The 14,792-nt window shown below is 46.4% G+C and overlaps 1 protein-coding gene across 3 annotated transcripts in view; it reads left to right on the top strand.

Moving 5' to 3' along the window:
- The first annotated feature begins 1,387 nt into the window (after positions 1–1,387).
- Positions 1,388–14,792, top strand: part of LOC146990778 (histone deacetylase 4-like) — a 48,140-nt gene continuing 34,735 nt past the window's right edge. Inside the window, exons 1-2 of one of the 3 annotated variants that reach the window (XM_085799178.1) lie at positions 1,388–1,737; positions 13,782–13,850. In XM_085799178.1, the coding sequence (XP_085655304.1) occupies positions 1,716–1,737; positions 13,782–13,850 (91 nt within the window). In that variant the 5' untranslated portion in view covers positions 1,388–1,715. Of the gene's footprint in view, positions 1,738–13,735; positions 13,851–14,392; positions 14,495–14,792 lie in introns of those variants that run through there. The other 2 variants (XM_085799172.1, XM_085799194.1) reach the window with 2 other exon arrangements.

Here is a 14,792-nt window from a genome sequence, read left to right on the forward strand (position 1 = left end):
GATGCCCTGGGAGAATGGTGTTGCATGAAGCCCCCCTGGAGTGTGGAGCTACACACGCGTTTGTAACCCCCCCGCCCCCCCATCCCTCCGCCCCACCCGCCCCTCCTTGTCTCGCTTTTCCATCACAAAGCGCAGGAGTGCGTGCACTGTGCAGTGACCGACTTTTTTGGGGGGCAGTCTATCCTGCGGCTGTACTGTCTGTCTCTCTTGTCTTGAGACCCACCTCCCCACCCCCCAAAAGCGCACACACACACATATGCATGCATGCATCCTGCTTTTGAGGACCTCTGAGACCTCTGCCAACACACACACACACACACAAGGGCATGAATATGCACAGCACCCCCCCATGCCTACGCCGCGCCCCCTCCCCACCCTTCGACCTACCTAGCCCTCGGCAGTTTTGCCCCTTTCTATTTGTGGCGGTGAAGTCGACTTGATGCTCTGGGCCCAAGCTGTGATTACATCTGACACTCCTGCTCCAGGCTTCGAGGAATTCAAGCCACTGTCCCAAAACAAAGAAAAGAACAATCGTTTATTTTCAGACACAACAAAATGACCAGTCAGTCACCTCCAGAAACAAAGAAAAGAGCATTTATTCCTAAAGCAAACTCAACGTCTACAGAGAAAGTGACACACTCTACTTTTTCCGTATTATTTCTAAATCTCCGAGCCGCCTAGTCGAAAAGGAACCGTGTCTGGAACAAGCAATTTATTGCCTGATTGGTTTATGGCTTCATGCAGTGTGAGCACAAGGTCGAACCCGAGGTTGTGTTGAGTTTTTGAATGTGGCCTTGAATCTGCCTGGTGACTGTATTTTGCTGTTTTCAAGAGGCTACATCACATAATTTGCCCGTTGAACTGATGAAAGTACACACTGGCTTTTATGTGACACTTTTTATTTTATTCTCACCAGAGTTTAAACTCTATTGAGAAAGTAGAAAAGGCTAATAGTCCAGGTGCATTGTTCCAAACCAAAATGTAATTGCTCTGATGGACTTAAAACTGTCACATTTCTTCCAGGAGCTGTAGATGGCCAAGGCATGTTGGCTTTATACCGTTAGGTTTAATCCAAGACTTCAGTCAACAGTTGGCGTCTCCAAATTAATGTCACTGAAAAATCAATACTATAAATAACTTGAATCGCATCGTGCTGTGTGTTAGAGACATTAATATTGAGCTTTTTCTCTCCGGATACAGACTCACTCCCCTTCGCTCATACAGTGAAATCTTCCTCACAGATCCTCATTTCCTGAAATGGAACCAGTATAAATAAAAGCCTCCAAATTTCAGATGAAAACTGAAACTGGTGTTACTATGTAAGAAACTAGATATTATTTCTTGAAGAAAAGTAATAATACAGTGCTTTTTTCTTTCCTTCTGTTAGGTTGGTACCGGTGTGAGACATCGAGCTGCTGCTGTGATTGGAGTAACCACATTAAAAGCCTCATGGGGATTGGCTGCTGCTGGACGTCTGCTTCCTGCTTCCAGCCTTGAGGGATCCTTGAGGGACTCTCCTGAGTGTTGGATCAGCCAGCGTGCTCTCTCACACACACACACACACACACACACACTCCACATCCACATCCACTGTTTTGGCGGGACAGCGGCCTCCCTGTGAATCAGCCGCACACATCTCTTCTGTACTACACATCCCGAGCCCGGTGCTCGCTTCGCCGTGTCACGTGGACCTCCACCTTACCAACCTGTCGGCCATGACGTCACACAGCCACCAAGGTAAGAACACTCTCACTCCTGTTGCACATGTCGTTGTCTTTTTCAAGTTGCTGAACATTTTTCCGACAAGAACGAAGGGGCAAACCCACAGTATGACTGAAAATCTATAATTCACCAATCTTGTGTATATAGATAAAGTTATTATTATAAATAGCAAAGGTTAGATCAGTGCATCCAGCTGTTCTCTAATATTTTTGGAAGTTGATTCTGCATTTAAAGGTCTAAAGTGTCGGTCACATTGGTGGTGAAAGCTGTTCACCAAAAAATTAAATTAAAGTTATTTGTCAGTGAAGGATAAAACATAAAATCAATTTTCTTGCAAGGAGGGTTTTAAAAAGCGGCAGGGAGGCAGAGAGTCGATGTAGTTTTGTGGCATCTTCTCAGCGAAAAACAAAACAAAAAAACGGCGATCCATCACTGCTGCATGCTGGGAATCTCCGATAGAGAGCGGCTGTAACTGCGTGGAGTAATGAGAACGTGGCTCCTCGGTACAGTCGCATGAAGAGGAATCTCTGGGCTGCTACATCTGCCGTGCTGATATATGTGCACATTTTGATTAGGAACACAGACAGATTGCCGCTCGCTAAAACGCAATAAAACATTTTAATCTGGTCTTATGGCTGTTAATTTGCCTCATTCAATATGAATGTGCTCAAGAGGGCGAGGAGGGGGAAAAAAAAGGGGTCCCTCTTTAAGAGAGGCTGCTTTCCTTTTTAACACCTAATCAAGCTCAGTTTAGACGCTTTACCCAGCTGATAAAATAATCTGGCGTGCAGCTGGCGGATAAAAAGGTGAGCTTCCTGCCCGGGCCGGTGTGTGTGGTACTGTACCTGACAGTGTCGCCCATGTTTGCTGTGTACACCTGGGAGTGTGTGCACTATAAATACCGCAGCTGAGGTAACCGCCGGGCCCCATGGGATGTGAACAGGCTGCAGCCCTCAGCCCTCCAACATCTCCATCACTGACGCTCCATGACTTACAGTACGCTGCGTGCGCTGAGATGACATACTGCTGTGGTGTCGGCTCACTCTCCCTGTCTCCAAGCACGGCCAAGCGCTTTATATTGTTAGATCCACCTTGGATTAGGACGGCTCAGCACTGGTCATTAGATAGCTTTTTCTAATTCCTCCACACGCCCACTCATCTCCATCGCAGCCAACACTGGCAAAAATTAATGCCCTGCTAATCCCAAGAAATGATTTCTGACAGTGATATCTGTGCAGCGACATGTTGAACACTGTCAGGCTTCTAAATAAGTGTGAATGAACAGCGAACTATGAGCGTTAATGCTCTTAATTTTCCTCGGTCTTGAGCCTGGAAGTCTGGAAGTTTTTATATAAAAGAAAATTGAATCAGTCGTGCCCACGCGCTTTGTTCACTTTTTTGCATATTTTGTGAGAAATATTTTGCTTGAATACAATTAAATATCCACAAGGCTTGAAGAAAAAGAAAAAAAACTCTTATGACATCTAAATTTAAGGCTGCTAATTTGCCTGCAGGCGCTTTTTTGATTCCAGAAGTGATTATAATATTAAACCAGACACCCAGACTCACAGTCCTCTCCTAGCTTGTTTTTCAACTCATTTTGTGATAAAGATTTTATTTATATACAGCTCTGTTGGGGTTTTGAAAAGGCGTTAAAATATATTTATGATATTTAAATTAAGTGCTGCAGATTTGAGTCCGTGCGGTTTTTTTTTTCGAGTTAGAAGTTGTCGCTCTTTGGAAATCTTGTAGAAATGAAATCAAACGGGTTGTGCAGACTCTCACACTCTTCCCCTAATTCCTGTCTGAGCTCATTAGGAGGAAGTTTTATGATTTAAGAGGGTCTCCAAAGCTTCGAGGATAGAGTTATGATAAGTAAAATTACAGCTGTGAATGGATTGCAAGGCAGATAGTTGGAGTAGTTTACATCATTAAGTTTTAATTTGTTAGCCTCCATCAAGGGCGCTTTGAAGAACAAGAAAAAGGAGATTTAAGCTGCAGAGATTGAGATATCTTTTCCCATAATGCAGCTCATTTTGGATCCTTATTTTCGGCATCAGCGCCTCCAAGAATGAACTGAACTTCATGTGTAAAAAACGACAAAAGGTCATCACGCAGTAACTTTTGTTTTGAATAATTTCAGGAAATAATACAGAGTTCCTCTATCATTATCTGATCACAATACGATTCTGCTGGAAGAAGACAAACAGTGATATTGACTGGATGCCCAGAGCTGGACGCAGCCAAGGCAGGAAACTTCAGCCTCCTCTGCCCGTCGGTTGTGTCGGCCAACCAGCTCCTGTCAAAATATAACAAGATTTAGCAGTTTTTAAACTCCCACCCTGCCCTCTCTCATCCCCACAGCTGGTTTCCCAGCGGAGGGGGGCTGCCCGCCCGCTCGGGATCTCCCTGGCGTTAACTCACCTCGCACCAAAACAAGACGAGCCGCGATCTTTTCGTGTCTGTGTGAGTCCAGGAGAGACGAGTCATACCCGCAGCCGCTCTCTCTCTCTCTCCCTCACTGTCTTGTTTGCCTCTGAAAAGCCCTCAGAGGAGACAGACTCGGCCCTCAGAGCGCTGCCAAGTGTGGGCGTCAATTTGAGGTGTTGCTTCTCTCATTTGAATGACAGCTCTGAGACAGTCCTGTTGGATCTCGGCGCACAGAGAGAGAGAAAGAGAGGGAGTGAGGGAGGGAGGCAGAAACCGGCAGCCAAGATGCTTTAAAAGACATGTAATGTGAAGAATGTGCAGCACTCTGGCCTTGTACTGCTTGTCAGGCTCGTCCTGTGGTTTCTTTTTTCCCTGACATGTTTATGGCGGCGAGCTGAGGGTGGGATCTGTTCTGTCGGGTTGATTTCTCTGTTATAATAATAATCTGTCGTTTTGCGAGAGGGATGCAAGGACATCGATCCTGTGGCTTCATGTTGCATAAGGGTCGTCTGCTTCTGCCCCTGTTAAATTGAATGTGTTTTACATTGAGCGCAATTAGACAACATTGTCTTTGTACCCGGGGGGGAACAATGAGACTTTCACATGCACGGCTTTGTTGCACACTATTTGCTGCGTAATTCAAAGCTGCCAACTTTTTTTTTTCTGAGCTTGCTTTGCACTTATTTCCAATCATCTACCAGACCTAAATATACTGTATGTGTGTGAGTGTGTGTGTGAGTGTGTTGAACCTCATGCAGCTCCGGCGGGTGTTTCAGAGCGTGCCCGGCTGCTTATGTGCCATTTTTTGTAATCTGTAAATGAGCTTACCAGCACGCGTGTTTTTGATCCAGGACTTACTCATTTTCTTTATTACAGCAGCAGTGGGATTTTTAGATTAAATATCATTTACCATAAATCTCTTCCTAGAAAAGAGAAATGTAAAACGCTTTGTTGGGTTTATATTTCTCAGAACAAAAGGGGGTCAGGCTGATAAGGCCTTCACATCGGCCCTTTAGCAGCCAGCTATGTCACAGTGTTTGCACAGGAGTGATTACTCTGTGTACCCATCGCTTTAGCATGTTAGCCCGCCACATTTGTTTTACACTTGTGTTTAGCGATGAGCTAACACATTGACCGTGTTGGTTTCCATCACACATTGCACTTGTTGGTAGCAGTAAAGCTAAATATGGAATAAATACAGACAGTATATTCAACCACAACCATGACAGTAAGCTAACACTACCTGCTTACATGTCAGTATCTTTATTATCTGCTTCAAGGTTTATTTTGCTGTATCCTTGACTCAGACATGCCTCCACTCAGGGTTCATCCTGAGATATTAGCTTCTGCTTTTCAGCGCCACCTCTGTGGTTGTGGTCGTTTTATCAGTTCTTGGTGATAATCTTGGTTTCTCCTCATGCAGATATGGAGGGAGGCTGCAGAAAACCACATCCCTGTGGGTTTAGACCACATCCGCGAGGAGACCAAAAAGCTATCTCCATGTAGAACATAGCTGAGGAAGTACATATAGAAACAGAAGGGGGCCACAAGTCACTTATGGGAATGGCGTCCACCTCCTATGTAGAGTCCAGAGACTTGAGCTGTTATAGCGTTATTGAGTCACTCAATGGCCGAAAGATTTATCTTTTGTTGCTCTATGTAAGCTCAAGATACACATTAAGCAGCATCAGTGATTGTTAACTCAACCAACAATCTCTGCAGATCGATCGTATTGATGACTTTCCCTGATTGTTTCTCCTTTCCACACACACACACTGCAATTGACACCCGGTGACATGGCAAGTCTTCTCTTCCACTTTTCTGTTCTAAAAAAAAAAAAAAAGTCATGCAAAACTGGGAGGAAATGAACTTAATGTGGACTTCAAAGTTTCTTGTCCAATTACACGAAATCAGGATAAGAAATTATGTAATTAATTTGCTAGATTAGATTGTCTGTTTCCTGCCTCACATTATGCACTGGCCAGTTTAAATGAATACAGAAGAAAGTAAGAATTATTTGCTCACATTCATTGGGAAAGAAAATGATGAAATCCAGAAGGCAGCGTGTAAATCATTTTATTTTAAAGGGATAGTTCAAGGAGTTGTTTTCGAGGTAAATTCATGCAAAACCACTGATGCGTCACTGCCTTTGCCTCGTTCCGTTTATATATGTTATTATCTCATAGCGTGGTGAATGTGCAGGTCACAACTTGTCCACCAGAGCGTTTTGGAGTTGTTGGATTGTGTATTTGATGAGTTTGATGAGGGAAACCAAGAAATCCCCTCCGTAGCGTAGCTCTGAGCAGCTCACGGCTCTGCTCCACCATTCTAAAAATAGCTTGCACCGACAATTAAAGGTAACAAACCTACTCCTAAAACTATAGGGATTATAGCAATGGGCCAATTTGCCAAAATGTTGAACTATCCCTTTAATTATTTCCACGTATTGCTCTTAAAAATGAGCCATATCCATCACTCGTGTCCATTCTTTACTGTGTGGACCACGCGGAGACCTGCAGATTGATGCGGACAGGAAGAGCAGTGGGTGAAAATGAAGCGATGAGTTTTCTAAAAAAGAGAGCACACAGTGGTACAGCGTCTTATTAAAGCGGGAAGGTGATGCCGCTCGCTGGCAATGATTTGTTTTCATCTGTCTTAGTCAGAAGCGAACCGGCTTTCCAGGAAAGTCTGCAGTGTTTACCGCTGGAGCAAGAACAAGGTCTGCACATGACTCACACACACAAACACACACAGACTCTGCCCAGTAAGCAGTTGGTAAGAAAGTTCCAGGTATAGTAAGCGACTATTTGTGAATGAGCGGTTATGTTATATGCAGAAAAAGTTAAAAAGTGAGCATATTCCATGAACACTATCAAGAAGCAAGTCCACGGCTGTAAATACACTGCATTCAGATGAGACTTTTACTGCTTTATTTTGCAGCATCTGTGTGGGTGTGAGCACCTTTTTATGGCTTTGAACTGGTGAACTTGACACAGTGCTCCTTTCCTCGAAGGCTCAGTGGTATCTAGGTTACAAGCACAACAGCTTCCATACGGCTTTGAAGCACAACAAAAACAGTGAAGGGAAATAAAGTCATCAGATAAGATAAGACGATATATTCCTTTTATTTGTCCCACAATGGGGAAGTTTACGGTGCGCAGCGTTGCAGCAGCGGGCAAAAGTGAAAGAATTTAGAGCACAAGATGATAAATATGAAGAAATAGCAAGAGATAAGTTGTTAGTAAATATGTAAGAAAAAAATCTAGCAGTTTGTATGATAATATATACAAGAAATTAGATATATAATATGGCCAAATAGTTAACAGATGATCAACCAGGATCTACAGTATGAGCTTGTGTGGCCAGATGTTTTTTCCTGACTTTATTTCCTCTTCAGCGAGCCAGTCAGTCAGGTGATCGACGGTAGGCAGGACATGCTGCGACACACGGCACTGATATGAGAACGCAAACGTGCAGCAAGTAACGAATGCACCTCTCTTCAAAAAGGCAGAGAGCAATAACTGCAGGAACAGTGGAGTGATGATGAAATCTTTTCAGGATCGGTGGCCATCTGTGCAACGGAGAGCTGTAAATGATGCATGCTTTAAGTGTGTATAACAATGACTATGTGTGTCACATCACTATAGGGAAGTGGCCAAATATATATATGATTTATTGGCCCCCAAATAAATGTGTCATGGACTTTGCATAAGTCTGAAGTGCACATGGCCTCTGCTCAGTGTTCAGCTTAGCTGCAGGGAAACAAACTGTATGTTTCCCACTTTAGTAATTCGAGAGGCTTTTTCAAGGACCCACCAGAATTTAAATAATATGATAACCAAATGAGAAGCAGTAGGCCACAAAAATTCCACTCCAGTGTGTGTGTGGTAAATATAAAGCTGCTGATTATTGTCTTTGTGTGTGTGTGTGTGTCTGTGAGTGAGTGAACTTTTATTATCTGATCATAGGGAGATCTGGCAGGGATAGCAAGTGACAGCCGCTGACGTAAACAGTATTCCAGACAAGGCAGTGACACACACATGCATGTACTCAGTCTGGTGTGAGGCTGCTTCCCTCGCTGCTGTGGGAAAACCGACCCAGGGGACACGGAGCGGCGCGCTGCACGGGACTGGAGCTGGAGCTGTCAAACACTCGTGGGCTTTCGTCGGTTTTGTTGTGTCTACTTTTGTTTGTCGTCTATCTGAGGTGTTGATTTAACAAAAAAAAAAACCCTCAGGCAGTGTCTAGCTCTTATTTCATAGGTGATTGTTGTCATGATGAAAATCCAGTCGTGTGGGTTTCTTAGTGCAAGTTCTGTTAAAACTTTACTTTTATAATGAGTGGTACAGACTGAGGAATATTTCCTCTCAGGGATTTATTTTTGTCAGGGACTCTGCTTCATTAAATTACCATTCATGCCTTTTTCCTCTTGATTTTGAATTGTCATTTCTTGCCGATCCCTCCAGAATAATTAGAATTCGCCCTTTTCGACTCATCCAGACCATCGTACCATCTCAACCTCTGTCTTTGATAAACACTGCGGCCGGCGCAGATCTCTGGATGGCTATAAGTCTATATTATGGATCTGCTTTTTATTACACCTGCCAGATACTATTAACGGGGCGGTGGTGGTGGTGGTGTGGAGATTTAAGGAACGGGGCGGGAGGATCACTTGCCCTGCATCGGCCGGTGAAGGAGAAGCAGGTTCTCTCCCCCCTCCCCTAGTCAGTAAAAGTGAGGAAACTGAGGTGCCCTTGAGCAAGATGCATAACTCATAACTGACCCAGCTGAGCTGCCACAGTACGGCTATGGTTTCCCTGGGCACAGGCCAGACATAGAACTGTTGAGGAGAGCTGCGAAAAAGCTCCATAATGAGTCATCTTCTGAAAAGTTAAGAATCAAGTGGAATAAAAGTGAAAATATGAGAAAGACCAAAATATTTAAATGGTTCATGCATTAAATGTGCATTCGCTGGCCCCTTTTCATCCCCTCCTCCAAACGCATGCGATCACACATCAGACTGCTTAAATCCAGGGGTGAAGGGGTTAAAAGCTTTCACTGCAATAAAGAGGGCCCGGCTTATCCCTGAGTCTATTTTTAGCAGCACACACACCAGATATGTGCACGGGCATTCATGGCGAACAAACAATCATTATTTTTGGTCTCCCGTGTTGATTCCCCCTCTTTACGGCCGAGCAGCTCGTTGCGGTGTGTGTCGTGCGTGCAGCCGAACACGGAGCACGCATGACACGAATAGCGCCTTTTCTGCAGGGGCGGTCATCATTAAGCATGATGAGCCCTCATCAAGGGTAATTTTCAAGGCGTCCACTTGTGCTGACATGTTGTTTTCTAATGCTACACAGCCACATTTTGGAGCAGATTGCAAAATGCACCTCGGCGGCGTGATGCAGCCTCCCTCTCCTTTGCCGAACCCCCGTGAGCAGAGAGACGAGGTTCCTGGCCACCCATGTGCCGCCGACTTGGCTGAACACGGCCGCCATCGCTGAGCAAAACCTTGTGCAACGGCTGACCCCCCCAACATGTGCGAGCTCTGCTTTGTCCTTTGTGCAGCACCCACCACCTCGTCTCGCTGCACCCACCCTCCTCCAAAAACAAACACCTAATCACGGCCATTATCCTGCACCGATGTCCTGGTACATTAGAAAAATTGTTTTTAATTGATAGTAGGACAGAGACTGCAGAGGGGGAGCATGAGCTAATGAAAGGAACGGGACGCATCCTTTGTCCCCGTGTCTTTTGTCTCGCCCCAGCCGAGAAACTGGATATACTGTGTCCTGCCAACGAGCTGTCAGCGGCAATTACGGTTTACACCGCCGCCTCGGAGCCCGATCCATGTGCCTTTTGACGAGGCGCTCCGCAGGGCTTGACGCGAAGCACGGACGTCTGGCCTGGGCCCGACGGAGACCCTGGCTTTATGCAACTGGATCAAAATGGGATCTTTGCCGAGACACTTGAAAAAGTCAAGAAAACATAAAAGTATTAAACGGTGCACCTGTTACTCTGTATGCATAGTAGCTGCAGAGCAACTGTCATCTCATATACTGTGGGTGTTTGTTTTGGTAAGGCTACCAAGTCTTTACAGTTGCATCACAAATCTCCTAGCAACCGAGTGTAGCACGATCATGGACGCCCCTTAAGGATCGACTGTGGCGAAATGATCAGTAATTTATGACAACCTGCAGCATGCAGCTCAGGGCTGTAAATCATAACATCTTCTCTAGTCTAAATGTAGTTTTACTCCTAATACGTTGGATTGATGTGTCAGGTTTTATCTTCTCAACAAAGCTGCAGCGCTCGCCCATAACTTTGCTGCTTTTTAAAACTTCTAAACTCCTTAAATTTTGAATGAGCCAACAAATCACACAGAGCTGTTATCCAACACTCACAGTCATATTAAATTCATAAATCTGAGCTGCAGCTTTAACACAGTCATTTACCATCAATGCTGACACTGAAAAACCAACAGTTTGGTTCTGAAGCTCACTCACATGCATCTTTGTGACTTTTCCTTCCAGCTTCAACCTCCAGCTCTTGGCCTCTGCTCATCTGCTGAACTCGTGACTTAAACGAGTTTTGGACGCGCAACAGACACCAGCGGCCTAATTACCAATTTCCAACTAATTTGTGATTTTAAATCAAATGACGGCATTCACCGAGAAGCACAAAGAAGCGCTAAATGACATTACCGCTGTGTTTTCTACGGCTCTGCCGGTATGAAATGAGGGTCAGATGGTCGTTTCCTGGCTGTTTTGCGGGATGCAAACTGGTGGCGGCCCGCACAGGGGTCACCCATTCTCTTTTATCAGTCGCCATGACGTCAGCGCCGTGCCCTCGGGAAGCAAATTTGCGACCCAGAGGAAAAGGCTCTTCAAGGAGAGGCGTGTTTGATTAATCGTATTGTTCCTGTCTGGATCACCTTGCTAACTGGAGTCACCCTGGACGAAGCAGCCAGAACGGAAGTGCACTGAATGTAATGAGGCCGGAGCATCCTTCCTCTCTTTCTCTGCCCCGCCGTCTGTCTTTGTCAACGCCGCGGCAGCACGGACAGACATCTCATTCTCGAGCCCCTGCATAACAAAGGCCTCTGTCAACATACAGCGTGCACTCCAGGGTCAAGCCCGCTTGTCTCTGCGTGTTTTCGCAAAACTACATTTAGCGAATGCAGCTGAGAGAAAGATAGAGAGAGCTCTGTCTCTTGCCTCGTCTCTGCTGCATCCTACAGCGGCCGATCATAACATGCATGTTTTTTTTGACGAGCGGTAGCTGCATTAGCTCGAGTTGACTGACTCTCTGCCTGAGGCGAGCTGCGGCTATTTATAGCTCGCCGTCTCTTGATGCGTGCCCAGTGGGACCAAAGAAGAGAGGAGGATGGAGAGGAAGAGAGAGAGAAAGAAAGGGAGGGAGGAAAGAGGGAGCCGGAGGGAGGAGGAGGAGGGGGGGGCTGCTGGGTAACTAGGCTACATTCAAGATTGATGGACCCTGTTGCCAAGGTATGGGGGGGAGGGAGGGGGGGCACTTCTCTGCAAGTGTGTGGTGGTTTGCTGCTTCATTACGGCCCTGTCTGTCTCAGTCACACACACCTGCGCTCCCTCCACGGGCGTCTCAGGTGTCAGCCGTGCGGTCTGGACTGAGCATGTACACTTTGTCTAATTCACCACAGACAAAGATGCCCCCCCCCCCCCCCCACCACCACCACCACTCCCTCCAATGCTAATAACCCACACTTTAAAGTTGGAGATGTAAAGCTGCCACCAGCAATTTGTGCAAAAACAGGCGTAGGATTACTCCCCAAGCCACAGGTGTCATCACACACAGATGCAGCTCATTTCCATTGCAAAACCCCCACGGCAGCGTGTGTGCCATTTGAATAGGCTCATCAAGAGATATCAACTATCATTGATGGGAATCTGTTTGTTTTTGGAGAGGCAGGGACGTGACCTCCCGCTTGCTCCTGCAGCGTTTTCCCGGCGCCGCCGCGGATCCAAAAAACCCGCGCGCTCTCTCTCGCAAAAAAAAAGTTTGAATCACAATTTGAATGTGCACCTGTTCTGAGGTTGTTTAAAAAAAAAAAAATCATAAAAGCACCAGACAGGCTGCGATACATCTGGATTTAGGCAAATAAAACCCGTGTTTGCGTGCATGTGCATGTGTGTGTGTTGAGATTCGTTTGAACAGGACCAAACGTGATGAGTCCACACCCAAGGTCCTCGCGGAGACTGGCGCATCGGGGGCGTAGCCATTCATGCAATGTAGTGCGAGACGAATACACACACATAATCAGTGTGTGATGCATCCTCCAGCTTCATGGCTAATTAAGTGTGTGTGTGTGTTTGTGTGTGTGTGTGTCTTTGCCAGTCTGGTCCAGGGAGAATTCCAGAAATAGATCACGCACAGTGAGACGCTCTACTGTTTTCGTCTCTTTTATTCCTCCAAAGGGATTTTACATGGGTTTTCATCTCCCATCCAAAGGAATAATTGCATGTTTGTGCAGCCTCAGATGTCTTTAAGCCGTGCGCTCAGAATATATATGGCTCAGGTGCTTATGGGTACTAAAAATACATCTTTATATAGAGAACATGTGTGTCGGTTGTAGCCGTAGCTTTGTGTGCAGACGCGATGCATGTCAATTCCATCCGCTTCCCTCTCCTCCCTCTTTTCACCGTTTCGTTGTTTTTCCTCCGTCTTTCCACAGCCTCCTCTTTCCCCTCCTTACCTCTGTCTTCCCCCCCCTCCCCCCGATACGTCCTCCTCCTCCTCCTCCTCCTCTTCCTCCTCCTCCTCCTCCTCCTCCTCCTCCACCAACCCTCTCTGTCGCTCTGCTTTTTATAGCCATGTCTTCCCAGGGCTCGGCAGCTACAAAAGCCTTTTCATGTTGCCACTATAATTACAGCCTACACACTTGCACACGCACACCCACGGACACGCATGCACACACACACACACACACATACACATACATGCACGCACACACACGCACATTGGAGAGGAGTGCAGCAGCACCACGGTGTCTTTGTGTCTGCATGCGTGCGCGTTGTGTGTGTGCGTCTGTGCGTGCTCCGCATGTGCAGCTATACACAAAAGGGTGAGCTATTTTTACCTCTCTCCCTCCCTCTCCTCCTCCTCCTCCTCCTCCTCTCCGCTGCACCCCCCCCCCCTACCTCCCCACCCCCTACCTCCCCACCCCACCATCCCTCTCTGCCGCTGCTGCCAGCCACATTTGCTATGCTGAGCACAGGCAGTATCAGTCGAGCCCCAACATCCCCACCGCTCGCACAGCGAACTCACACACAAGCACACACAGCGAGCCGATGGAAGAAGGCTGCTGCTCCCTCGGCGTTTCCTTTTCCGACTCCGAGCGCATGTGAACGCACCACCGCAGCCAAGCATCTCTGCAAAAAGAAAAAAAAAAAAAAAACCACAGTCATGGACCAGGCGGTTTCTCAGGTGGCGGTAGAGGCGCCGCGGCATGCGCTGGCCGCCGTGCAGATGACCTGAAGCCCCCTTCTCCTCTCTCTCGGACTGTGGTCTTCTTAACCGCCCGGTTTGCAGGAAGCCCGTCTCAATGTTGCGGACCATATTTGAAGCGGAGTGTTCTCTCTCTCCCACAGAGGGGATCCTGGGAAAGGAGCAGCCGCTGGAGGTTCTGAAGACATCGGCGCTCAACCACATCCCAACAGGTTGGTCTTTCTCTGTGTGTATGTGTGTGTGTGTCTGTGCATTAGCCCCTATAAACCAAAGCCTGTTTGTGCACCTACGTGATTTCACTATTAACCACATCCTGTGTGACTTTGCATGCTCAGATGTGTCCGGTTGGTGTGTGATTAAATTGTGTTTTTTTTTCACTGTGAAGACCAGTCTTGTGTTCTTCTGCAGCAGCAGCAGCAGCATTGTGATAGTTGCACCTCTGACACGGTTTATGCAACTGATAGTTAATAAGTCTTTTGCAGAGTCCACGCTTGCTCCCTGTGCACTTATCTCACAGTGCCATTTTGTTGAATGGGAACCCAGCGCCCCTGAATGCAGACGCTCTGTTTGTGGGCTTGCGTGAAACTGTTGTCGGATGTCTCAGGAGGAACGCCTTCCAAAAATATCCAACAGTGATGTGTTCGCTGCAAGTTTCTGACACAGTTTAACGGCCCCAAAACAAATCCGAGCTACCTTTTATATATTTTCGTCTCTGTATCCCCACCTGCTGCAAGTATTGTCTCTGTTGTTCTGCACTGTATGTACAACAGCTTCCTCTGCCTCCAGTGAAAACGGGGATACAGATCATAGGGAAAGAGGAAGAGGAAGGAGCAGAGATGAAGCAGCACAGAGGGAGGTGAGAGTATAGAAATGAAAGGGGCAGATGGAGATGAGATAACGTGAAGGAGAAATGAGTCTGAAGTTATACATGCATAATGCATGATCTGATTCCATAATGAGTACGCTTAAACTGTTCATTTTATACCACAGAGAACAATTTGGGTTTTCTCCTTAAAAAATAATGAAAATAGTAAAAGTCTGCTTCATAATTTAGCGCCTGTGCTGCTCTGTAGATATGTATGAATTCACAGAGCAGCAGAAAGCAGGCAGGTACTGTTAAACACAGCAGTGATCTCAGCCAGCCTGTTGCTGGA

Source organism: Trachurus japonicus, chromosome 2, assembly GCF_045865225.1.
Source record: "Trachurus japonicus isolate A0001 chromosome 2, Traja_1.0".
NCBI classification, from domain to species: domain Eukaryota; kingdom Metazoa; phylum Chordata; class Actinopteri; order Carangiformes; family Carangidae; genus Trachurus; species Trachurus japonicus.